Here is a 25,843-nt window from a genome sequence, read left to right as displayed (position 1 = left end):
AAAACACAAAGTATGGAAGCCAACGCGCAATGCCCTTGTGGTTAGGACCACTTACCTAGATGGAGACGAAGACTTAACTCTTCCCCCGTGCAGTGCTCCCAAATACTCACTGAAGGGCAGGCGGTCTTACGGTTTCCCACTCCACAGGGAGATCAAGGAGGAGCGGAACGGAATCCGGGCCACCAAGATTGGATTACAGAAATGAAGGGGAGCTGACAGGTGAGCCTTCTGTTGTCTTCAAGATGGGGTCTCTCCCTGGACTTTGTAATTTTGTTAAGTTCAATTTGACAAATGAGTAAGAAGTGCTAGAACATGCCTACCGAAGGATAATTATAATTAAAGCCTGTAGTTGACAAGAAGCCGGAAGAAAAAAAGAAATCTAAGATTACAGTTAAGTCTGCCAAGTGATTTAAAACAGACATTCATTCGTGGTAAATCCTTAGGAATGTGTAAGAACAACACCAGCAGACACCTTGTCTTCTGGGAACCTGTGGGCACCACCCTCTCCTTCAGGGAACCACATGAATTCCTTCTCCCCCAAATGCACTCCAGGGGCCCTCCGAGCTGCCAGTTCTCACAGGACCCCAGCGCCTCGGTGAGAGCAGGCGGCCTGAATACCCTCCCTCAGAAACCAGGATTAGAGCAAGCATCCCTCTCTCAAGGCTGAGGCTGTAAAATGTCAAGTTCTGGAGCCACATGCAGTATGTGTTTCATCAGGTGGAAAAAGTCAGTCTGCAGTGAGAACTAAAAAGCCAGCACTGCAAAGAAACAAAGAATTAGGGGAGGGAGGGAAAATCCTAACAGTATTATAACCCCCGGCCTGACCATGAGCTCAGTGAGTGGACAAGCTGGTTCTGTCTGGGTCTGTGTTTGCACCCGGGGAGTCCTGCACAACACAGCAGCAGCTCTGAATAAACTACACTTGAGTGCTGCATGGATGCACCTCCATAGGTATGCGTGTGCACACACACACACTCAAACACCCATGTGACCAAAACTGGAGCTCACACTTTATGCTTGAAATAAAGTATTGGGGGTGGTTCCTTTACTCAGCCGGCTGATACTTCCAGTCAACATACCCACGAAGCCAGTGTAAACCATTTTCCTTCATGCTGACTCTAGCAATTCAGCATCAATAATGACATGAATTCCAGATGGAACTTTTAGGTGCTTTGTCACATACCACTGACACATAACATGTGACTTAAGCTCCAATTCTCCATGTAAACTTGAACGTTCAGCCCTTGGGTTTAGGTGCCAACTTATTGGAACTCAAATTTATTTAAAAATAATAAATGCAAAATGTCATCTGGCTACTGTCTGCTGTGCCCACAAGTGCTGCTTACGCGAGAAGTGCGCACGCAGAGCCTGGCCCTCATATCGCAGCTGTAAGTTCTTGTCTTTCTCCGTGTGAATCCTGCAGGCAGAGGCCTGGGAGGGAGAGATGTCAAGGATACGGACTTTGCCTGAAAATACCCTACAAAGCTGAATCGAACTGGAATGAGGTAAGTGGATGACAAGAAGAGCAATAGCCACATGTACTTATTCCTTTCACCATTTCCTTTGGATGACATGAGAGTGGAATTCTGAACAGTAGTGGCAGAGACAGAAAGGGAAAGAATGAGAGAGAGCGCGGAGACCGATTGCGGGTCACAAGAAAAATCTGTTCAAATACTACAGACTCAAGGATATAGGAGTATTTCCTACACATATATTCTTTATTGATACATTAAGATATTAATGAAAACTGATGTAAACTAGCATTTATAAGAATTCTCCATGTCCATACTATATGCTCCCATATCTACATTCTTCTGCCCCTCAGTCATTGACGTCTACATCTGGTGCTGCAGCAGGCATCAGAGGTAAAAACAGATCAACAAGAACATAAAGTGCCGCTATAAAGGTGAAATGAATACCAGTCAATTTTAAGAGCTGAATGAAACAAATATTTTCAGCAAATTAGCCATTCCACAAATTGGCTTTTGGACAACGAGCTCTTGGCGTATCAGTTTGGAGCCCTGAACAGTGATCCTCCAGTGAGAATAGATTTCCATTATCCATTAGGTACTAGACAGATCTCTCAGAACTTAGCATGTGTCTAAAGAGAAATAAGACACATGTCTAAGGCCATCTTATTATAAGAGAAGTTTAGAGAGCCAACAAACAAATGTGTGGATGTGCATCCATCATGGCGAAAGGGAGACTGATATTCCAGCCGCTTAGACAAGCCTGCTCTGGGGTGTGGCAGAGAGACAGACAGGGTATTATAATACAGACACCTTGTCCTGAATCCCAGTTCCACTACTTACAACCTGTGTGATCCTGGGCAAGTTATCAAACCTGCCTATGCCTCAATTTCCACATCAGCGAAATGGTACCCTATTTTGTCATAAGGTTATTATGAGGAGGGAAGAAATAGTACCAGTAAATACAAACACTATGCTAAGTGCTTGGCACACAACAACAACTCAATCATAGTTTATCACCTCTGCATTACCATCGCTATTCTATTAGACCAAGAGGAAGAAAGGCATCAGCTGCCATAGGAGCATGTAGGCGGAGTGTCTAACTCAGCTTGCCCTGCCTGACCCATTTCTAAGAAAAACCCTCTGGCCACACCCAGTGATCATGCCTAATGGAGATGGCAGTAACTGACTTGCCAATCCCATCTTTCTTGGGGAACTGGAAGTCACTCAGACACTCAAGAGTAAAGGCAGAAGGGAAAATCCACGAGTACACACAAGTCAAGAGAAGACAGAGCCATGAGTGGGTGGAGGCTAAGAGCACACAGAAGGAGAGAAATGGGCAGCAAGAAGTCAGGGAACAATGGTGCGCATGCTGAGCAGTCAGCAGCCACGTGGCCCTGACCCAAGGGCAGCCGTGGCCACTGCGGAGGACCCAGCTACTGCTGAAGGAGTCACTGCTGCTGAATGACCTCCCTGTCAATGAACCATGTCGCTGTCCCTGCGAGACACCCTCGTTCAATGGTTTTATGAACACTGTATGTTTCACAAAGAATGAAACATTAGCCCACCTTCCCTCCAACCTCCATCTCCTCACCAGCACCTCATACATTCCGTGATCTCTGGAACTTAAGCAGCATCTTCCCCATGGTTCTACGAAAAAGGAGCATGTGCTGAGTATAGCTTTTTCTTCTTGGAAGTAGTTTCTATGCAAGTGAAGAAATGAAAAGGCAAATGAAGCTCCAGAAAGGCTTCAAACCAATAAACCTCAGGAGTGTCTGTGGTTTGTCCCACCACCAGCACATAGAGGCCCCTGTGTATCACCCAGCAGGCTTCAGTTCCTTCTCTCAACCCACAGAAGAGAAATGCAAAAATAGCATTAATAAACCCCTCAGGTCTGGGACTCTTCTGCTTTGGCATCAACAATCACATTCCTTCCAACTGCTGGATGAGAGACAGAGGCAGGCATGTGGAATGTGCACCAAAAGCCAGGCCAGATGGACTCCTCTGAGATTTATGAGCCCAGGTCCTGGTCCACCCACCCCTCCTAAACCAGACCCCACTGGCTTCAGGCAACAGTTTTCCTAGAGGGAAAGAAGCATTTCCCTACTGGACAAAGGATGACAAAATAGGACATTTTAAAGAAAATGAGCTGCTCAGAGAGGGATGATTCTGGAGCTGGAGGTGAGGTTTTTGACAATGTCCACAGGAAGACCACACTGGGACCGCAGGAAAACCTGCCCCTTCAAAATTCATCAAAGATCTACAAAGACTGTTACAGGGCAAACCACTCTGCAAACCCCCAAACACCCATCTGTCTGATGAATTGCTGCAGAGCCCAGAGAGAGGACATGGAGCGTGAAAAAAGGGGGGCTCGCTAGAACCTAGCAGTCCAGGGAGGTACAAGGGTGCAGATGCAGCGTAACTCAGGGCCTGGCACAAATGTGAGGTGAGAGGAACATCAGCTGTTTTAAAGAGTTGTGGTTTCCCCTTTTCTCCTGTCAAAAAGGGTCACCAGTGAGAGAAAAAGTAATCCTTTCTCACCATAAGTGGTTACAACCTGCCTTTGGGGAGGAACAGAAGAGGAGGGGCAGTCGCCCTACAGGTCTCCATTAGAGCTGCAGTCGAGCAGCTGCTGGGGAGGCCAGCTGCACAAGTTCCACCGCTGGTACCGCTCACAGGCCGGAAACCACCGGCACCACCCCGGGTCGAGTGACTGCCTCTGTACGTGGAAACTCAGCCACACGCAAGTGTCACTTCTCAGAAATCTAGCATGTTCCCAGCCACTCTCCAGAGATTCTCACTTGCATTTACAGAAGAGATGGACATATCATACCCCAGGAACATCCCTAAGAACAAAGTTCAAACTGAAATACGGAATTGAGGCTCTGATCATGGTGCTCCCCAAACTAAAATGGAAAAAAGCAAAGTCTTGCCTGGTGGCAGGTGATCACTGAGATACACAACTTGCTTAGTTACTGAGCTAATACTTTCATGGGGATCACCTGGGAGGTCCCAGGTACTGAGTTAGTCATATGGATTCACAGTGAAGATGTGTGACACCCTCAGCAACTAGGCTAGAGGAAGACAAGTGAACCGAGAGAGTACTGGGTGGAGGTATTTGCTCTGGGTGTCATGGGGGTACCGAGGGGGATACGGGCAGAAATCATGTCAGCAAGGGCAGAGACAAAGTGACAGGACCTGGCCTACGGAGGGGTCTATGCAGACGTGGGACTAGTGGTGAGAGGAGACTAGGAGGTTGGCAGGGCGGGGCTGGGTTTGAAAGTGAGGCATCTGAGCAGAAGGCCCAGGTCGTCTATGCATTCGGAAAGCTCATTCCTGGGGCAGCGGGCGTATGCTCCAGAAGCAGTGGGTAGGCTCTGCGGTCACCCAGGCTGGCAATGCCGAGAGCAGGAACGGAAGTGACATCAGGTTACACTACTGAACACTCGCTGTGCCAGGCACAGTGCACCCGGGATTATTTCACCTTCACAATAAACCTAGCAGGTAGGACTGTTATTCACAGCAGGAAACAGACCCAGAGATGGAGTAACCTGCCAGGCCACCCAGGTAAGCGAGTGGTAAGGTGGACTTGAGGCCAGGCTGCCTGACCCCAGCACAGGGTTTTGAACACACTGCTCCACTGTCTGAGAAGAGAGAGCACCTGTGGGCAGGATTCTTACTCCATCATAACACGTAAGGTGATACTAGAATGAAGCCCTTACCTCAGACTGACCGCTGTCTGAAAAACAAAGACCTCCCCCCACACGCCCACCACCCCAGGCACAGAGCACGCCCTCCTCTCGCACATCTCAGCAACACTGGGTGGGTAACGGTGGTCGGAGGACTGAGGCGGGAACTGCGACGCCTCTGGAGAGCGCGGCTGCTGAGCTGTGACGCCACTGCCCGGTGGGAGCAGCTTCCTTTTTACCTTAAGCCCAGTGAGGATTTCCAAGGGGACTGGGGGAGCTCTGAGATGGTGATCGGGACCCGCGTCTTCCCACAAAGGAGCCTGTGGGCTTTAGGTCTGATCCTGCCCTGGAGCTCGAGGGAGAGGAGGGCGCCAGGGCAGGTGAGGGCTGTTCTGGTGGGAAACAAATGTGTCCAAGAAAACACAGGGGCAGCACTGGGGAGGCAGCCTGGGGTGAGACGAGACCTCGGAGGCAGAGCTCAGAGGAGCACTGGCCGGATGGGAGCAGGAGCAGCAGGCAGTCACCTAGAATAGTGATACCCGCCTGGCTCAAGGCAACCACTGGGCAGAGGAACTGCAAGGAGCTTCAGAAAGACCAGACATCACCCCCTCTACCATCTGCCAGCCCAGATGGCAAAGCCCTACCCCCCTCTGCCCTGAAAGGAAGTGGGCAGAGGAGCAGCTGGTGTGGGGGGGAGGGGCGACAGGAGGAAGCAGGGAAGGGGGGCCTCGCCCTGCTCCCCTCTTCAGGGGCCCAAGGCAGATGGAGCCGGGCAAGGGACGTTTTAACCCAAAGTTAGGTTTGTAGTTTTAATTTATTATCCAGCCCTGTGTAGTAACTGGGTCTGGACTTGTGCCTCAAAACGAAGAACTAGACTGTGGAATCGGAGAGTGAACAAAGTTGCTAAACTTTTGACCCCAACTGATTTTCATTCCTGAGAAAACCCTCTGAGTCAAGTTTTGAGGGACATACTAATAGAGAAAATTTAAATTCTCAACATATTTCGCGTGTCTGTTGAACACAGCGGTGACAACACACCCGGTCATCCGCTAGCTTTCCAAGTACTGAGCAAGGCTGTTCGGTGTTTAGGTTTGGGGCCACAACAGAGAACTCGAGGGGTTTACTTGGATAACTGAGGAAGAGAGATGCAGACAAACACCATTTCAGTCAATAAAATCTTCAAAGATATTTTCAGCATCTCAGACGTGTCTCCTTAAAGCAGTTTCAGAGCAAAGGCAGACATTTTTCTGTTCAAGTTATCGGGGTAACCACCTCCACCTCCCACCTCCCTCAGGCTGCAGAAACTTGACCACTACTGCGAGGAACTGCCCAGGTCACTGAATCTCACTTCGCTGAGGTGCCTTCTTGGGAAAATAGGGAGCTTTTCCAAGGCAAGTCCACTGTACGACTGACAGGAAGCAACTGGAAGGTTCCAAAGTGAGACAATTACGGGCAGTGGTCAGAGGGAAAGCCTAGAGTCACCTGCATCCCCAGGACAGCCAGGGAGAAGAGCAAAGAGGGGGTGCAGCTCTTCCGACTCCCACCCCCCACTGGGATCAGGATGGAAGATGAAGGCTGGAGAGGGGCCTGGGGGAGAGGGCCAGACTCCCACGGTAACCTCTCTGGGGCTGTTTCCCCCCCTCTGAAATAGCAGGTCACCCTTCTCTAAGTTTAATTCTAGGGATGCAGAAATCACAGAAGTGAGAACGAAACCCCCCGTGTGAAGAGTTACTTTTCCTGAGTGGTCTTTCACAATGTACGAGGTTTTCCTGCATATTCTCAGTCATTTAGTCACAAACATCTTTGTTGTGGGAGGCACAGTGCTAGAACTGAGCATAAAAGGGCAAAGGCGACAGGCTCCTGCCCTCGAGGAGTTTTCAGGCCAGACAAGTCAAGCTGGGTTACACCAGGTGGGCTTACAGGGGGGAGAGGGGGGCTGGGTGTGTGTGTGTGTGTGTGTGTGTGTGTGTAGGGGAGGGCACAGGAGGAGCAATGGAACCCTAACTCACATTGAAAACCAGTGACAGGAACTCCTCCTGCTCTGAAAAGCTGAGTGGCCCCTCACCCTCAGCACCTCTGCAGGCAACACCTCACTTGCAATGTGTCAGTGGTATATCACTCTGCCTCTTGCCTCCACCTAAAAATTAAGTTATAAGCATAAATGTGAAACAAAATGGAAAAGAGGGTACCCCTAACTTTTCCACAAATTGAGACAATCACACAAAGATTCTCATTTTTCTGCCAGAAATAAATGGTTCTTTCCTGACATCCGGAATTAGTGGATTTGTTGTTCCTACCACTGTACCACTATCAAATCACACATCAGAAACCACACATAATTTTACTTCCTTTTATGCTATTAATGTAGTGTGCTTACTGGGGATCTGAGGCAGCTACTGACTTCTATAAATGAGCCATACAGGCCACAAAATATCCAGGGTTTAAAAGAAGGCTTTCATCATTCATTTGCTCATTCATTCTTTCACAAGCAATATTTTCTGAACACCAACTATGTGCCAGTTAATATTCTAGGTACTGGAGTACAGAAGTAAACAAAGGCTTCCACCCTCACAGAGCTGACTTTTTAATTGGGAAAGGCAGCAATAAACCTGTTAGCACATAAGTGGTATGTCCTATGAGAGCACAAAGGGAGAAACAAAGTGAAGGGAGGAAGAAAGGCCCAGAGTGGGGCGAGAGTGACTACTTTAAACAAGCCAGAAGGCCTATGGACAAAGGTGACATTTGAGCCGAGATCAGGAAGTAAAGTGGAAATGTGGATCTCTGGAGGAGAGCATGCCAGATAGTGAAGAGCAAGGGCAAAGGCCCTGGGGTGGTGAGTAGTGCAGCACAGGAGGGCACAGTATGGGAAATAAGGTCCAAGAAGTAATGGGGCACCATGTGCTGCTTTGAGTGAGATGATAAGTTCATTGGAGAGTTGGGAGTAGAGAAGCGACAGAATCTGCCTTTCATTTTAAAAGCACCACTCCGGCTGCTGCATAGAGATGGGCCTGGGGTAGGAGTGGGGGTGTAAGAGCAATGCAGGCAAGATGTGGTGGCAGCTTAGACCAGAGTGTAACAGTAGAGATGGTGAGAAGAAATCAGATTCTCAATATGAGAGCTGACAGTACTTGCTGGCAGACTGAACATGGTATAAAAGAAAAGAAAGGTGTCAAAACACCCGAGCGAGTGGAAGAAGAGAGTTGCTGATTATTGCAATTGGGAAGAGAAGAGGGTGGGGGTGTCAGGAGTGTTATTTTGGGTTGCTAAATTTCAGAAGCCCATTGGGCATTTAAGTGGAGATGGTAGGTAGGCAAACTGGCTATACAAGTCTGGAGTTCAGATGAGGTCGGGACCAAAGATCTAAATTTGGAAGTCATCAGTATTAGATGGCATTTAAAGCCCAAGCCTGGATGAGACCACCAAGAGCATGAGTAAAGATGGAGAAGAGGTCCCAGGACCCAGCCTGGGGCGCTGCAAAATTTAGAGGTCAGAGAGGTGAGCTGGAATTAGCAAAGAAGTGTGAGAAGGCACTGCCTGTGAGGCAGGACAGCCAGGAGTGTGGGAGATCTTGGAACCCAAGTGAGGAAAGTGTTTCTAGAAGGGAGGAATGATAAAGCATGCCTTAGTCCTTGCTTTACTGGTAAGGGTTTCTGAGTACCTGGATGAGAAAATGATGTGCTCCATGACCCAGATGGATTCAATAAGAAGTGGCAGGTTCAACTAAGTCCTTAGGCTAGTTAATCAGAGATAAAGTGAAGGCTATAGTCTATCTATAGAGACAAGATGCAGAAATACAATCTGATGTAATGACAAGTAGATGGATTAGAAACTGCTTGACTGATGACACCCAAGGGCACACATAAGCGAATGAGTGTCAACCCCAAAGGAAATTTCTAGTGACATGTCATCGGGCTCTGTCCTTGGCCTGCTCAACATAGCAGTGGCTTTGATCAGTGAAAACTACACTTGACTCCAATCAGGAAAATCTAAGAGGCTTGTGAAAATAAAGCATCACATGTGCACACAGACCTACTGAATCAGGATTTCCCCAGGAGGCGCTGGGGCAAGGAGCTAAAGGAAGGCCTGAGCAGACGGAGGAATTGAGGGAGCAGGTTGGTCAAAATGTACAGCTACAACCAAGCTGAGTGGAATGGGGAATGTGCTGGGTGAAAGCTGGGTAACTGTGGAACCCTGGATTTAACTCTGGGGAGGGTAAACCCAGCTGGATCTGAGATCAACTTGAACTCTCAGCGATCAACAGTGTGACGTCAATCGGCATGAACAGCAGATGAGGGGAGATGCTCTATGTACCCTAAAGCACCCTCTCAGTGGTATAGAGGACACACGAGACCAAGGTCAGAGGATCATGACCAAGATACTGAAGGGACTCCACTCAAAAAGCAGCGGATGTTTAGCCGAGAAAGTCAGAAGAAATCAGGACTCCACCCTGAACACCTCAAGGGCCAACATGGAGAAGGGCGTGTTTGGTGGGATCCAATAGGGTAGATCCACAACCAACGAGTGAAAACTACTAGGACATGATTCTTCTTTGGTGCAAGGAAGGTCTTTTCAACAGTAAGAGTAACCCAAAGAGACAGAAGTAGTGAGTACTTTGCTGGAGGAATTGTTAAACTTACATACACTTCAAATTAGCACTTACGTGTGCATACATTTTACATATCTATGTACGCACTTCCTAGACTGGGAATTTCCTGAGGAATTACATCCCCAGAGTCCAACACGAGCCTTGTCCCATGCTGTGTGCTCAATAAATATTATTTGAATGAATGAGCTGATCCTGGACATATGCCACCAGGCCTGCTGTACAACTGCAAGTCATGCTACATAATTGTTCATGTTCCTTCTAAAACAGCAGATCCTGTTATTTCTGCAACACTGCACGTAAACCAGTTTTCTCCAGAGATAGTCATCCTCTGCATCTTCACCATCAATGTGGAATTTAGAAATGACTTATTTAATTACTATGTATAACAGTCAATGTAATATTAGCCCTAGGTTTAAAATTCAGCCTGGTATTAAGTACGAGGCATAATAACTTTTGCCTCTAATGTTTCTGTAGTCCACATAAAAATGTGTATTAAATCTGACCCTTCCAGCTGTGACCTAGTTCAGAGACTTACCCTCCAGGCCTCCTTGCAAGTAAATGTCCCTGCATCTCTCTGTTGGGGGGAATGACTTACTGACTCATGGGCTGAAGTCACTGCCCACAGGTGCATGCCGCCCGCCACCCCTGGCCAGCTGAGGTTCACCTCCAAAGTCATCCTGTGAGAGGCCTGGTCCCGCTTAGAAGTTAACCCAAACATCTTTGACAGAGCAGCCTTTTCAGTAACCAAGGTGATCAATGCACATTATATCCTCCTTAAGGGGCCCCAAAACCAAACCAATTCTCTGGTCCACGAATCAGAGCCTGGAACTCTCCTAAAATCTGAAGCAGCTTCCCAAGCTCCCATTCTGCCCCAGCCCCCATGTAGGAGTGGACATACTATGGTCATGTGTCCAGGGGAGGGAGCCATGTCTCCAAGAAGCATTTACTTTATACGTAGCAGACACTGTCTTGGAGGCAATCTCATTTAATCTTCACAACAATCCTATGGGGTGACATTAGTGTCCTCATTGCACAAACAAGGAAAGGGGATCTCAGAGAAGTTAACACAGTTGCCCAAAGTCACACAGACGGTAAATGGAGAAGCCAGTGTTTGAACTCACGTCTGTTCAGCCTCAAAGCTGTGCTATTTTTCCATACAGCAAGCAGAGCAATCTTAAAATAAAAGCCACTTTAGGACACCCCCTTGTCAACATGCCCTGGTGACTTCCTCTCACCCAAACTTCTGTAGAACCCTGCCTGCTCAGGCCTCTGCCTGCCTCTCTTCCCACATCCCCTATTCTTCTTGCCCTGTTCTCTCCCTTCCAGTCCTACTGGCCTTCCTCCTGTTCACAGGGACCACCAAGTCTCTGACTCTGGGCCACCACACTTGCTATTCCCTCTGCCCAGAATGTTATTCCCCCAGACCTCTGCAAATCCCTCCTACTTCATCCAGGTCTCTGCTCCAGTGTCACCTGCTCAGGAAGCCATTCCCAACTACTCTATCAAACAGAGACCTCTTTCCTAGCCAGCGTGGCTCAGTGGTTGAACACTGACCCATGAACCAGGAGGTCAGGGTTCGATTCCGGGTCAGGGCACATGCCCCGGTTGCAGGCTTGATCCCCAGCAGGGGCCATACAGGAGGCAGCCAATCAATGACTCTCATCATTGATGTTTCTCTCTCCCTCTCTCTGAAATCAATAAAAACATGCTTGAAACAAACAAAAAAAAGAGACCTCTTCCGTCACCACTCTCTAGCCCTTACCCTAACCCTACACCTTATGTTTCTCAGCAGCACTTACTAGTACCTGAACATATATACTTGAATACATATACTTGGCTAGTTAACTGCTTATTGTCAGCACCCCCACTAGAATGCAAGCTCCACGGGGGCAAGGACCCTGCATCACTCACAGCCACACCCCAGGTCCAGGGCCCACATGCAGCAGTGCACACCACGCTGGGTAGCTATAAGCCCTCTACCCTCACCACCTCCATCTGGTCCCAGCACGCAGAGGTCAGCGACACAGTAGCTGGGTGACCTTGGCCAAGCAACTTCAGCTCTCCAGAGAAACTTTCCATTTACTGGCAGTGGCCCAAGCAAAGAAGGGACTGATATTTCATCCCTCCATAAAGACCACATCAACCCCTTGCTCTGATATTTGCCAGTTTTGGAATTTTGTGATTTTTATCAGAGAAGAGACATTTGGTGCAATGGATGAAACAAGAAGATAATTATATTTCCCAAAGAGAGAGAAAACCTTCAAAACAACCAATTGTCTGTTTATTGCTAGAATAGACAATTAGCTCATTTAACGCCTTCCAGCATCTTTTCCAAAGCAGATGGAAATGGACTCTTATTAAAGGAGAGGAATAAAAAGCTGTGTGATCCAGCACTGCACCCACCAGAGGGCTTCTGAAAGGGGAATTTCTAAGATTCCACCAATACAGATCCCCAAGCTTATAAAGGGATTGGGGCAGAAGCTAGTCATAATCCAAGAAAAGACCAGTGTTCAACATAAAAGTTCCCAGAGATAAAATTATCTCTGTTTGGGGAACTTAATTTGTCTCCCTTCATATATAATCGCCATTTTCCGTAAAACATTTTACATTCTGCAGAAGTATTTTGTAAATAAACAGAGGGTCTTTCCTTTCAAAACTCAGGACTTATTTGAGTTTTATTTGACTCATTATATCTGAACGTTGTTTTAGTTGAGGAAATTCCTACTGGCATCTGAGGGGCTTTTGTTTACTGGACTTTCCTCGTTTTTCTCTCCCTTCTTAACACATATAGCACTTCAAAGAAACTCTTGGCCTCAGGCCCTGGTCAAGCGCAAAGGGTGAAATACCAAAGAGATAAGAGAACAATCTTCTGGGAAAATTTAAGCTAACCTCTTAGTTTACAACTTCTAACCAATCCCTCCACTCCCTCATTCTTACAAGGTGGGAGATGATAAAGCTTTACAGGGTAGCCAAATACCAGGACAGATAAAACACTGCCAACGCTTTCACTTCCAAAGACAGCAGAAGAAAAGAGCTTGTATTCAGTTTTGAATTCCAGTGCTTGGCCTCAGGAAGGAGAGTTATACAGGAAAAATTAAAAGGTGCAGACGGGGAGGAAAGTGGAGGAGTGAACTGGGCAGTGGAGTCATGAGTGTGTTGCTAAAAGCATAAACTGCCCGACCCTGATCCTCATGGTAGCCTACAACACGCTACGCTCTGTTTCCAGATTTTCCCTTTTACTATACTGCACGTGATCATAAATTACGAATATTCCTGAATGCTTTCAATCAGCAGACTGGTATTCACATTCTTCTGCATTAATGATAAGTTTATCTAATATTCAAACACAAATTATATCCAGCTTCCTTCACAGAACATGCTAACAGCTTATCACATAACACACCAAAAAAAAAAAAAATCATCTCTATGGCTCAAGTAATCTTCCCAAAGGTTAGAAAATAAATGAGAAAGAAGGCTGCAGGTGGTTTAGTGATATTTATGAGCATTATTGAAATTCTTGTGCCAGGATGAAGAAACGTTCCACGGGAACACGTATCTCTTGGCTATCTGATAAAATTCCAATACACAGTCTTTGTTGTGCAAGTGTCTTGTTACTTCTGTAATTATTTTATACAGTGATCTGTTTAGGCTCCATTTCTGAAGAGTCTGAAAAATAAGCCATTATCTTGCAAAAACACTTTCCTTAAAGAACCATATTTGTTTGTTGTTTTGTTGTTGTTTTTATTGAATGTATTGGGGTGACACTGGTTAATAAAATTATATAGGTTTGAGGTATATAATCCTACAATACATCATCTATATATTGTATTGTGTGTTCACTACCCAAAGTCAAGGGTCTTTCCATCACCATCACCCCCCCCTTACCCTCTTCTGCCTCCTCCCACCCCCCAACTCCACTCTGGTAATCACCCTCCTGCTGTCTGTGTCTAGCAGACTTTTGTGTGTGTTTTTAACTTAATCCCTTCACCTTTTCACCCAGCCACCCAAACCACATTTGTTTATACTCTGCAGTTTCCAAAGGGAATATATATATATGTATATAAAACTAACATATATAACATCTAGTACAATGTGCAGCCTCTAACAACCCAGATGCACGCATTTTCATGATATTAGACTTACTTTTTCATTCCACGCCCACAGTCCAATTCCAAGAAATGCTATTCCCAAAAACTGAAAGAAAGAGAGAAAGCAGTATAAATATAAGGGTAAACATCATGTTTTTATTAATATAAATTAGAAAATTTTCAATCGATTCTTTTGCCACTTTACCTGGCTGAGAATAGTTTTCTCTAAAATCTGAGTAATAGTCTTTAACAGAAAAACAAAGAACAAAAGGAAAACCAGAATACCCTTTACTAAAGTTATTACAGCATCAAAAAGGGTTGGGTTAAAAAAAAAAAAAAAAAAAAAGTGGATGTATATATGCAATGGAATATTATTCAGCCTTTAAAAAGGAGGAAATCCTGCTATTTGTGACAACATGGATAAATCTGAAGGACATTATGCTAAATAAAATAAGCTAGACAGAGAAGATAAATACTACATGGTATCAGTTATATGTGGAATCCAAAAATGAGTAAGTAAAACTCACAGAAACGGGAACTAGGGAGAGGTTGTTAAAAGGGTACAAACTTTCAGTTAAAAGATGAATATGACCTGAGAATCTAATGTATGATGTGATGACTATAGTTGATAACAATGTATTATATCATTGAAATTTGCTGAAAGAGTAGAACTTAAATGTTCTCAAAAAAAAAAAAAAAGAAAAGGTTGTCTCCCATACATGCCCCAGGGATCGAACCTGCAGTCCAGGTATGTGCCCTGACGGAAAATAGAACTGGCAACCTTTTGGTATATGGGGCAACGCTCCAATCAACTGAGCCACTCAGCCAGGGCAGGACTTTCCTTTTTTTTTTTTTTTTTTAAATATATCTTTATTGATTTCAGAGAGAGGAAGGGAGAGGGAGAGAGACAGAAACATCAATAATGAGAGAGTCATTGATCTGCTGCCTCCTGCACGGCCCCAACTAGGGATCCAGCCTGCAGCCCGGGCATGTGCCCTGACCGGGAATCGAACCCTGATCGCCTGGATCCTAGGTCGACGCTCAACCGCTGAGCCCCGCTTGGCCGGGCAGGACTCCCCATTTTAATTAGTCCTCGCTGTATTCCATCTGTTCTAAGATGCCCATCCCCCACCCCATATTTCAGTATCTCTGAACTGGGGATGTGTCTTAAAAATCAATGATACCTCATAGCTTTTTTCCCTTGATTGTACCAAAAATAACAGTGTGACTTAGAGTGTCACAGGTTTGATGACATACTGTACAGCGCCGTCTACCCACTAAGCGCTCAGTGATCAGAACTGCGTGTAGCTGGCCAGGAGGAAAGACTCATTCCTCACCTTCATTAGCAACTCAGCATTGCCTTTCTAAACACTGAAGTGAAAAAACTGGGCAGGCTGAGCAGATGCGGCCTGATGGCAGCGGTGCACTGTTTATTTTACGAACATCTTGATTAAGTTAAACGTCGGGAAAGCTGTCCATGGAGAGGGGTGCTCAGGGGAAATGACAGTGAGGGTGGTCATTCTTTTCAGTTTCAGGGAAACCTGAGAACTGTCCACCTGGCGAGGTCTTCACCGCTCGCCCGGGGGAGTGAAACTTTGTCGTCATCAGCTAACAAATCCGACAGGGTCTGGGCGAACAGCGGGAGCAGAGGGAAGAGGAACCGAAAACACACAAACAACTGACCACCCGGAAAGTGTGGAGCTGTTTTTAAAAGCAGAACTTCCCAAATCTCCCGATCAGACACAGCAGTAAGAGTACGCGATACATTCTGAGCTGGACAGTAGAGCTTCAGCGTGCCTTTGGTTTGGCAAAAACCAAAGACCTCTTTCTTCCTGCTTTTGCTCTTAGATGTTTGAAAAATGTTTAGAATGATTTTTTGTTTTCAACATCCCGACAGAAAAACTATGGTCACCTGTCTACTGCCCTGGTCCGAGCGCTATTTCACTTTAGGCTTCTGACCCAAAACATCAAAGGTACCAGCCTCCCAAAAGGCACTCGGGACTCTGGGGTACAAATAAAGTAGCTCAGCGTGTTTCTCTCTCTCTCATATTTCTAGGTCTGAGGCAACAGGGTAACAGGTGACAGGTGTACACACAGGGGCCCATTAGACGTAGAAATCACTGAGCGCTTGATCTACATGCATGACATCAAACTCATCCCAGTGAAATGCCCGACTTTCCAATGCTAAGGCCCTCTGAGGACAAATGTTCACATCTCCCCGATGCAGCATTTAATCACAGTGTCACTACAAGGGGGTGGGATGCTGTGGCAGAGGACACTGTAGTCAGCTGTCCCTCTTGCTGCTGAAGAGGGTGGACGTGTCACTTCTGAGGGTCCTGCCGAATCACCATCATTTATTTCCCTTTATGGCTCACCAGCCACTGCGCTTTGTATGCAGTGTCTCTCTGACGCATCACAACAGGTTTATTTTGAAATATAGGCACAGGTTACAGAAGAGAAAAAAAGAGGCTCAAAGAGGCACGCAGCTTCTACATGGAACAGCGGAGAGCTGAACCCAGAGAAGTGTAACATCGAAGGACGAGTTATTACGAGCCTTGATAAATTCCCACTTTCCCCATGGAACAGAAAGTGAAGCATTCAGGTTAGAATCCCATGGAATAAGAACAGGTCATCATATACTCCCTCTTCGGGAAGCAAAGGGAAGCTGGGGTAGAAAAAGATGAAAACCTTGCCTTCACATGGGAACTGGCTGAAGATCAGAAGTGCCCCGCGCTGGGGTCAGCAATGGAAGGAAGTAGAAAACGGAGAAGTTCCACGGAGGGTCAACTTTCTCCTCTCTGTATAAAGTTCTCCTCTCTCTTCTTGCCACTTTGAAAACCCTTTTTCTTTCACGAACCATATAAATGGATAGGAAACCAACAGTTTCCCACAAAAAGGAGAGAGAAAAATCGGGATTTAAAGACGACTCACAGATCATCCCTTCATCACCTTGCTCCAATAATTCCTACTTTCACTGTGACTTTCCAAACAAGGGTTCAAGAACTTGGAGGAAGAACACTGGATTTAAAGTCAAGGAAAGCACTCGATACCTCAGCAAGCGAGTGGCGCAGGGCCGGGGCCTCAACACGCACATACCTTCAGTGCTACATCACTAGCGAATGTCCCCCGATTCCTCTCAGACCATATGTTTTGTTTTAGAATCAAGTTGTTCCAGCTCCAAATAATTAAACAGAGAGGAGCCAAAAAACAGAGACAGGCACGCAGCACTCGAGGCACACTGAGTCCCCCTTCCCACCTTTCCAAGACCATAAACCAACGAGCTGACCTCATTAGGAAACCAAGAGGCCAGCTTACAGCGAACAGCTGAGAACACTTACAGGCAGCTCCTTACGCCTTCCAAACAGAAAAGCAGGCCTGACGCGCTTCCCACTCGGCCGTGTATGCAAACACGCGGCACAAATGTTTGTCCACCCAATTGTTGATGTTTGGAAATAATTTTGCCAACATTTTTGAATGTAAGTAGGAACTAGGTACTGTGTTTTTTACGAATTAGCTAAAACAGCACTGCCTAATACAGGAGCCACTGGCTGCTGGGCCTCTACAGTGTGGATAGTTCAAACTGAGATGTGCTAATGTCTGAATACGAATAAAAAGAATGTAAAGTATCTCATTAATAGTTTTTTTATTATTGATTACATGTTGAATGATAATGCGTTAGATATGCTGGATTAAATAAAGTATATTATTAAAATTAATTTCTCTTGTTTCATTTTTCTTAAATAGTTACTGCAACATTCAAATGATATATGTGGCTTGCGCTATATTACTACTGAACAATACCATGCAGTAGGTACTGATATTAACACCATTTTATAGATAAGGAATCTGAGACTTAGAAACTTTAGGTAATTCTCCCAAGATCACACAGGTGCCTAAGCTAGGATGCTCAGGAAATCAGACTCCTCAGCCCAAGCTCGAAACTATTTTAGTACTTTCCTAGTGTGCGGAAAATGTTTGTCCAGCCAAATAAGGGATGGCGAATTACACTGAAACTCTTGTCCTAAGACTCAAAACTGCTCCTTTAATTTCTAGGGTTTGAGGCACAGGTATGTTTTCCTGACAGGGAGTGAGAATGGACTGGGTGGAACTGAGAGTGGCATGCTGAGGGGAGCCTGCTGGGCTTGCTGCCAGCAGAGCTGGAGCTCAGGAAAAGCTGGAGAGGAAAATGGCCCTACGTGGTGATGTGGGTCACTGGGCATCTATGTCAGGAGGGACGCATCTGCCCCCTTTTCTCTGAGGAACAGAAGATCTCTTCCTCCATCTGTTGTTTTAGTCCTTGCTGAGCCTCCGACATCTTGAAAATCAACCTGCTCTAACTGGTACAAAAATGGATACTTCAAGAAGCCATTTATCCACCCATCTACAATCCTCAACCAATATTCCTGAGCTCCTACTTTGTGCTACACACTACTTTCCTCTTGTGATAAACAAGAAAACAGATACAGTCTCTGCCCCTGTGAGCCTGCAGTTCAGTGAGAGAGATTTTAATCAAATCATCAAAGCATGAAAGACAGCACTGTCCTTGATGGTACTATACAGGAAAAGAAAATAAGGCCAATACTGACTGCAAGAGGGGGATTGGACCCAGAGAGCATTCCAGGAAGGCTTCTCTGAGTGAGGGATGTAGAAGCTGGGGTCTGAAGGATAAGAAGTGCCCCTCCTCCCCCAAAAGAAGGAAGAATGTTTTAGGCAGCAGGGAGAGAATGTGCAAAGGCCCTGTGGTGAGAGTAGCATGGTAAGTAAAAGCGTCTAAAAGGTGACTGGTGTGGCTGGTGCACAGAGAATGGGGAAAGAGAAGAAGGGAGGGAAGATTTGCAATTAGAGATACAAGCAGGAACCAGCCCATGCAGGCCTTTTAAGCCACATTAGGGAATCCAGGCATTAGCCTAAGAGTGATAGAAAGCCATTTAAGGGCTGCCTGTGTGTAGTGAGCTGCAGTGGGGTGAGGAGGCAGGTCATTATCAGATTTGGGCTTTGGAAAAATGATGATCTGGGCTTCAAAAAGATTAGAATACACTGGGACTAGAAGGAGACAGCTTTGGCCATGCAAGCAATACCGGACTGTGTCCTGGACTGAAATGTGTTGGAGAAATAAATGGAACTGAGACTATTTAGAAGTAAAACTGACATTTTCAGTGATGACTGGATATGGTAAAGGGGGGCAAGGGTAAAGGAGAGGGAGGTGTTAAGGATAATGCCTGTGATTCCAACATCTTCTACATGGATGGCTCTTCAAAATCCATCTTACATCCTCTCTGACAGAAATGATTCTCAGGTGCTAATTTTATAACTAGCTTGAGATCCAGTGGCATTTCTGAAGGACAGTTTTCTTTTATGGGTATTTTGGCTACTATCTGAATTCTCTTTGAAGCAAATTACAGCTTGCATACTTTAAAAATATAAATTATTTAAAATCAAAATACATGTCCACCACCACCCACAACTTTTACTCATAAAAGGAAGCAGTTATGGTCCTGGCTGGTGTGGTTCAGTTGGTTGGCGCATCATCCTGTGCACTGAAAAGTTAGGGTTCAATTCCCAGTCAGGGCACTTGTCTGGGTTGTGGGTTTGATCCCCAGTTGGGGCATATACAGGAGGCAATAGATGGATGTTTCTCTCTATTTCTCCTTCTCCTTTTCTCTCTCTCTAAAATTTAAAAAAAAAAAAATCAGTTATGCATAGATGTACATTAAAATTCACAGGCAACTTTTTTTTAATTTATCTCTTCTGTTGAAAGTATTACAGATGTCCCCTTTTCTCCCCTTGACCCCTTCTACCCCTCACCCAGCCCAGGCCTTCACCACACTGTCTGTCTGTCCATGGATTATGCATATATATGCATATAAATTCTTTGGTTAATCTCGTCCCACACACCCACCCACCCCTGGCTTCCCTCTAGGGTCCGTCAGTCTGTTCCATGCTTCTATGTCTTTGGATCTATTAAATACTTAAAAAAATAACAATTACATCAATGGCATCTGCCCAGAATCCCATGAACAGACCCAAAATAATGCAGCAAGGTAAACATGATGGAGGAAAACAAACCTCATATCAATCTTTTCACCTCGACTGGAGCCTCAAAAATATTATCTTAAATAACAATGGACAGAATTGTTATTCCTTCATCACTTTGATGAAGTTGGTGTTGTTTTTTTTAATTTTAAGCTCTGCCTGAATAAACAGGAGAGATGCATTGAAAACATCTGGCACAGAAGAGAGGAAAGAAAGCGTGCCATTAGGAAAGATATATTTTTCTGAAACTGCAACATGTGTATTTTTTATTAGATATTTTCTGACGCTTTAGAGTGAACAACACTCCAGTTGTGGCAGGTGGGTGAGGTGGGGCAGTCCACTCACGTGTGCTAAACACCTGCATTAACAAAATACACGATGTCTTTCTAGAGCAAAGGATGATTTCGGGAATAAAAGGCTTCTGGGCAGAATTCTTGCCACATCTAAGGAGAAAGCGTAGGCTGGTGGAAAATTCAATGCACAGAAAGTCAATCCCAATTTTGCCACTGGGTCCCCATGTCCCAGTTTGTACATTCAGACTGTCCAGAATCCACATAAGATGGTATGACAGATAAAGCTCAAACTTGTAAACAGGACATTCCGCGTCCGAGCTGCGTCAACCTCCCTCGCTTCACCTCGCCCTAACCCTCCTGAACTCCACAGCCTGCTGAGCCCCGGCTCCAGGGCAACATGGTTCTGAGATCTTGGGAAAGACCCTTTGTTCATTCAACACAGATTTATTGATCATCTACTATGAGCCAGGCAGCCCTCTAGAGGCTTGGATAAACCTGGAAACACAACAGACAAGACTGCCTGCTCTTACGGCTGATACCCCAGTTGGGGTATGCGGGGAGGCAAAGGCAATAAAAAGAAACATAAAGGAGTAGATCACACAGAATTTTAGAAGTTGAGAAGCACTGTGGGAAAGGAGCGCAGCAGAAGGGGACTGAAATGTGGTGCAAGGCGGAGGGAGGTATTGCAATATTAAAATAGATTGGACAAGGCAAGTCTCCAGTAAGAAAGCTACGGATAAGCAAAACCATGATGAGATGAAGGAGTTGACTGGCGGATATCAGGGAAGGGTGTTCCAGGGGCAGGGACAACCTGGCTGGGGGAAGAGGTGCATGTTGGAGGAACAGTCGCCTGAGGGAGGCTGGCGGGCACAGGGCAGGGGTAACAGAAGCCAGGCTGAGTTGGTCTTTGAAGGCTGGGGTGACAACTAGTTTCTACTGGAAGAGAAAAAGAATCACGGGAGGGTTTCCTAACTTCCTGAGCTCCACAGTTGTCATCTGTCAAATGCAGATAATGAGGGGACCTAAGGAAATGCTCAAAACAACTGTAGGGGCAATGTGACTGTGAGAGGCCTGGGTGAGAACCAAAGAGCCCAGCACTGTGCCTGCATCGTAGTTCCCTCCCCCTCGCTCAAGCATTTTCTCAGCCTGCCTCCTGGGCTGGGTCAATAGGAAACCCGGCTGCAAGACCTGTTTTGGGACTGTTTTTCCAAGCAAGAAAACAGCCTCACTCCCGGTGATCAGCGGCCCTCTCTTCTGCACTTCAGAGCCACTCTCGGCATGTGCCCTCGTTTGACCTTTGCGCGCACACAGAGGACTAAAGGAGGGGCGTGACCTGGGCTCACGCAGCAGGCGTGCTGGGCACGGTGCGAATCAGGGAGCATGTGCCCATTTAAGGGGCAGCAGCACCTGCCCTCCAATTTTTCCTTCCCTCCTCTGACAACAGGGAGAGGAGCCTCCCGGAACAGCAGATACAAGTATCCCCGTGCATTTAAAATAAACGACTAAAAGATATTCCCCAGTCAGAATATGGAGATCGTGTTCAATTTCAAATATTTTCTCTTTCTTACTTTAGCTCTCTGGTTCAGGAATTCTGGGTATATTGGCCCCAGAATCTAAAAACCTGCTAATTTTGAAACCCCTCGTTAAAATAAATTTCTTCCCATCAGGGTTTTTGATGCAGCCACTCTCCTCCTAACATTGCCACTCCTTGTTTTTGTATTACATCCTTTGTAAATACGTTTGGTTTCATTGTACCCATTAAAAAAAAAAATCCTTTTGGAGGAATGTGGGATATAAATTACAAGCAATATTGACTGGGGTAGCTTCTCAGACTATATACCCTTTTTGAAAACTGGCCTCCATGCTCAAGGGGGCCCTGAAGCCAGGTTTGTAAAAGGAGGGGGGGGGCACCTGCACTCTACCCTCTCTAGGCTGACGAGTTAACTATTATGGGACATGTGACTCAGCCATCCCATCAAATACCAGCCTGAGACAGTCTCTCCTCCCCAGGAATTGGGGTTCAGGCACAGGGATTTTTGTCAGCCTGTCTCCCTTATGCTAGAACAGACTGGGCTGCCGAGGAGACAGCATGCGGATGCAGAAAGCAGAAGAGAGACCACAGTGACTTCCACACTCCTGACCACTCTCTGCTGCTTTTCCGTAGGACCCCTGGACACACATCCTGATCCCACACAATGCCCGTGGGTTCCTGTTCGATTCTCTCCCTGCTCCTGTCTTAGCTCAAGCTACTTTGGGGGCTTTTTGTTACTTGCAACCAAGAAGGTCCTAAGACATAACTAACAGACCAGATGAATTTCCCTCATGCTCAGCCCTGTGACAAGCTCACTGTTAACAATGAAGCCTGTGGAACAGGCACGAGCATGATGGGGCTCTGGGGACTAACAATGAGCTGGCGAGGCCGTCGTTCTTTCCAAACAACTGAGTAGAAACGCTAGCGGTTCTGAACTAGCCCACAAGCTGTTGTTACCTGGTGTGAGAAGAAACCCATAACTCAGCCACATTTCCCTGAAGGAAAGAGCTGCCCTCTGCTTGCCTGTGGAGTTTTGCAAAAAGAGCGATACGGCTAGAACCCAAGAAATGGTTCCCAAAGCAAGACCACCCAGCAGAGCATGGGAAAGGGCGAGGGGAGCAGGGAGGAGCCTCTGCAGCGTTCCCAAGCATGTGGGCCCAGGCTCTCTCCCCCTGCTTTCCCAGAGACAGTGGAAGGGCTCTGCCTTTGAACTTGCTCCACACCAGATGAAGGCCAGAGCACCCCTTGAAGACGCGTCTACAATCCAGGGGCAATCTTGTTTGGAAATTCCTTTGTTAACACTCTGGCAAGAATTTGTAATCTGAGATGGGAAGACAGAGAAAGGCGGAGGGCTATGCAGGCAATAAAACCTATATTCTTCTTGGAAATTACGTAGACAGTGCAGGCTCATAGAAGGAAACATGAGGGAATAAACTATGCAACTTTCGATGGAAACACAGAGGCGGCAAGTTTACAGCACATTAATCTCTGTGTATGCAAAAGCAATGCTTACCCTGCCCAGGCGATTCCATCAGTAACTGTCTGATTAGATAAAACCGAGGCTTGGAACAGATCAGAGAGATGTTCTGAAGGCTGAGGAGGACTGAGGGAGAGCTCAAGTATTTCTAACCACAGGCAAAAGTGAGTTATCTATGGACAAACACCAGCCTCCATGGGAATGAGCTCCTGCTGTTTGCGCTAAACAGCCAAGCAGTCAGCTCTGGCTCGTGGCAGCTCTGAAATTTAACACTCTCAGATGTATACTGTTTTTGTGTTGGAATATCTTAATGTTTTAAAAAACATCTTGGGCAAGGTTTAATGGGTAATGCAAATAAAAATTAAAATAGGATTACTCTTTTTTTAAAGTACCAGTAGGGTTATATAATTCCAGTCATTTAATAAGTATCTTCAATGTATACTGGGCACAGTGTTAGGCGCCCAGGACAGGAGGGTGAAAAATACAACAGGTGATTTCTTTTCTTAAAGAGCTGACTGTGGAGGGGCAGTGGGTGGGAAACAAATAAGTAAAACCACAACTTACCCACAGGGGATGGGGACTTCCCAGAGACACATTGCCATAGAAACAGCTGAAGCTATGGGATCACTGCGGGGTCAGAGGAAGCTTCCTAGGAAGTGACACGTGAACTGTTTTAAAGGGAAGGAGACAGGAAGATCACTCCTGTGGAGGAAGTAGTTTGTTCAAAAGGATCAAAGCCTGAAACAGCATGTTTCTCAGGAACCTGCAAGTGCTTCCAGGGTTGGAGCAGACAGACAGGCCAGGCCCCAGGCAAGCAGGGCTTCTCCCAGTGAGTGTCCTGCTCCAGCAGCAGCACCCAGGAACTGGTTAGAAATACAAATTCTCCCCCGCCTCTGGGTCAGGGCCTAGCAAGCCCTGTATTAACAAGCCTTCCAGGTAACTGTGATACCTGGTTAAGTCTGAGAACCTCTATCAGGACTAGGGATTGCTAAACAGGGGCCTTGTCACAGTAGGCTCTTTGTGTCCTGGGGATTAAGGCACCACCAAGAAGCCAACCAAGGATATTTAGCAAAACAATGACAGGATCGGATTGCATTTCAGAACAATCATTTCCAGTACAGCTCAGAGAATGAATTGAAGGGAGGTGAGACACAGGCAGTGAGACAAATTGGGAGGCTACTGCAGTAATCCTGGTGAAAATGACACCAGACCAAAAAGGCAGTCGCAGGAAGATGAAGACAGAAGAGAAAACTGAGGAGGAGACCAACTGGGACTTGGTGATAGGAAGCAGGGACTGTAAAGTTAAAACCTACACTCTTGGTTCTTGCCCTAGCCGGTTTCGCTCAGTGGTTAGAACATAAGCCTGCGGACCAAAGGGTCCTGGGTTCGATTTCGGCCAAGGACACATACCTCGGTTGCAGGTTCGATCCCCAGCCCTGGTAGGGGCACGTGCAGGAGGCAACCAATCGATGTGTCTCTCTCACATTGATGGTTCTCTCTCTCTCTTTCCTCCTTCCACTCTCTCTGAAAAGCAATGGAAAAAATATCCTCAGGTGAAGCTAAAAAAAAAAAAAAAGATCATGGTTCCTGAGCCAGACCTTCTGGGTTTAAATCCTAAATATGTGACCTTGGGCAAGTCACTTAATCTCCCTATTTCTCAGTTTCCAAATCTATAAAATGGGGATATTAATTTCTACGAAAGCAAGCTCATGGGAGCAGGGATTTTTGTTTGTTTAGTTCATTCTGAATCCTCCAGACTGAGAACAATGTATACTTCACAGGAGGCCTTAAATAACTATTTGTTGAATGGGTGAGTAAATTACTTGTGGGAGATGAAGAAGAGAAAGGAATCCCAGGAAATTCCCAGACTTTTTTAGCTTAAGCAACTTGGTAGGCTGCGGTGTCATTTATGAGGTTGGGAAAACTGACAGGGAAGAATATTCTAGGAGAAAGATCAATTTTAGAGTTCAGTTTTAGACACATTGCCACTCAGATGACTGTCGGGCATGCAGGAGAAAATGCCCTGGCACATACACAGGAGGGCCTGGAGGCTGGACAGCAAAGTGGCTCCAAAGTCAGACTTCGGTTAGAAATCGGGCTCTGCCACTTACTAATTGTATGACCTTGAACAAGTAATTTAACCTCTCAGTTCTCTACTTCCTCCTCTATAAGTGCCTGGCATGTAGAATGTGCTCAACAAATAACTTACTGTGATTACTGTTAAGGTCATATAAAGAGTTTGTAGAGAACAGGACCAAGGCAGTGTCCCAGAGAACACTCATACTTATAGTGAAGTACACAGAGAGAACTTGGAGGGGAGACTGCAACGGCACAGGTAAAGGGCAGCAGGACACCAGGAAAGAGAGGCGTCATCAAAGTCCAGAGAGGGAGAGTCTATAACCTGCCATGATCCATTAACACAGGGAAAAAAGGGGCGGGGACAGTGGAGACTGCTTGTGTTCCATGAAACTGAAAATAAAACATATAACAACAAGAAAGCAACTTCCCTAATTTCAAACTAGTCCCTGACTCTGGACACCGTTGGCAGCACTGCCACCAGACAACCCCCACTGGTGTGGCTGGGCAAGACTCAACATTAGTTGAGAGGGCTGGCAACCACCAAAGAGGAACTCGGGAAGAGCCAGTAATGTCCTTTG

The 25,843-nt window shown here is 46.2% G+C and overlaps 1 protein-coding gene across 5 annotated transcripts in view; it reads right to left on the bottom strand.

The window, feature by feature from the left end:
• The window catches only part of TSPAN5 (tetraspanin 5), a 160,052-nt gene that overhangs the window by 20,217 nt on the left and 113,992 nt on the right, over positions 1-25,843 (bottom strand). For all 5 annotated transcript variants that reach the window (XR_001603045.2, XR_001603046.2, XM_016211193.2 and 2 more), the window contains one exon: positions 13,908-13,958. Coding sequence is in view for 2 of the 5 variants with exons in the window: in XM_016211193.2 (XP_016066679.1) it covers positions 13,908-13,958 (51 nt within the window). In the remaining 3 variants the exon portion in view is untranslated. The remainder of the gene's footprint in view (positions 1-13,907; positions 13,959-25,843) is intronic.

Source organism: Miniopterus natalensis, chromosome 1 (genome assembly GCF_054644295.1).
Source record: "Miniopterus natalensis isolate mMinNat1 chromosome 1, mMinNat1.hap1, whole genome shotgun sequence".
NCBI lineage: Eukaryota > Metazoa > Chordata > Mammalia > Chiroptera > Miniopteridae > Miniopterus > Miniopterus natalensis.
This window is presented reverse-complemented; position numbering and strand designations above follow the sequence as displayed.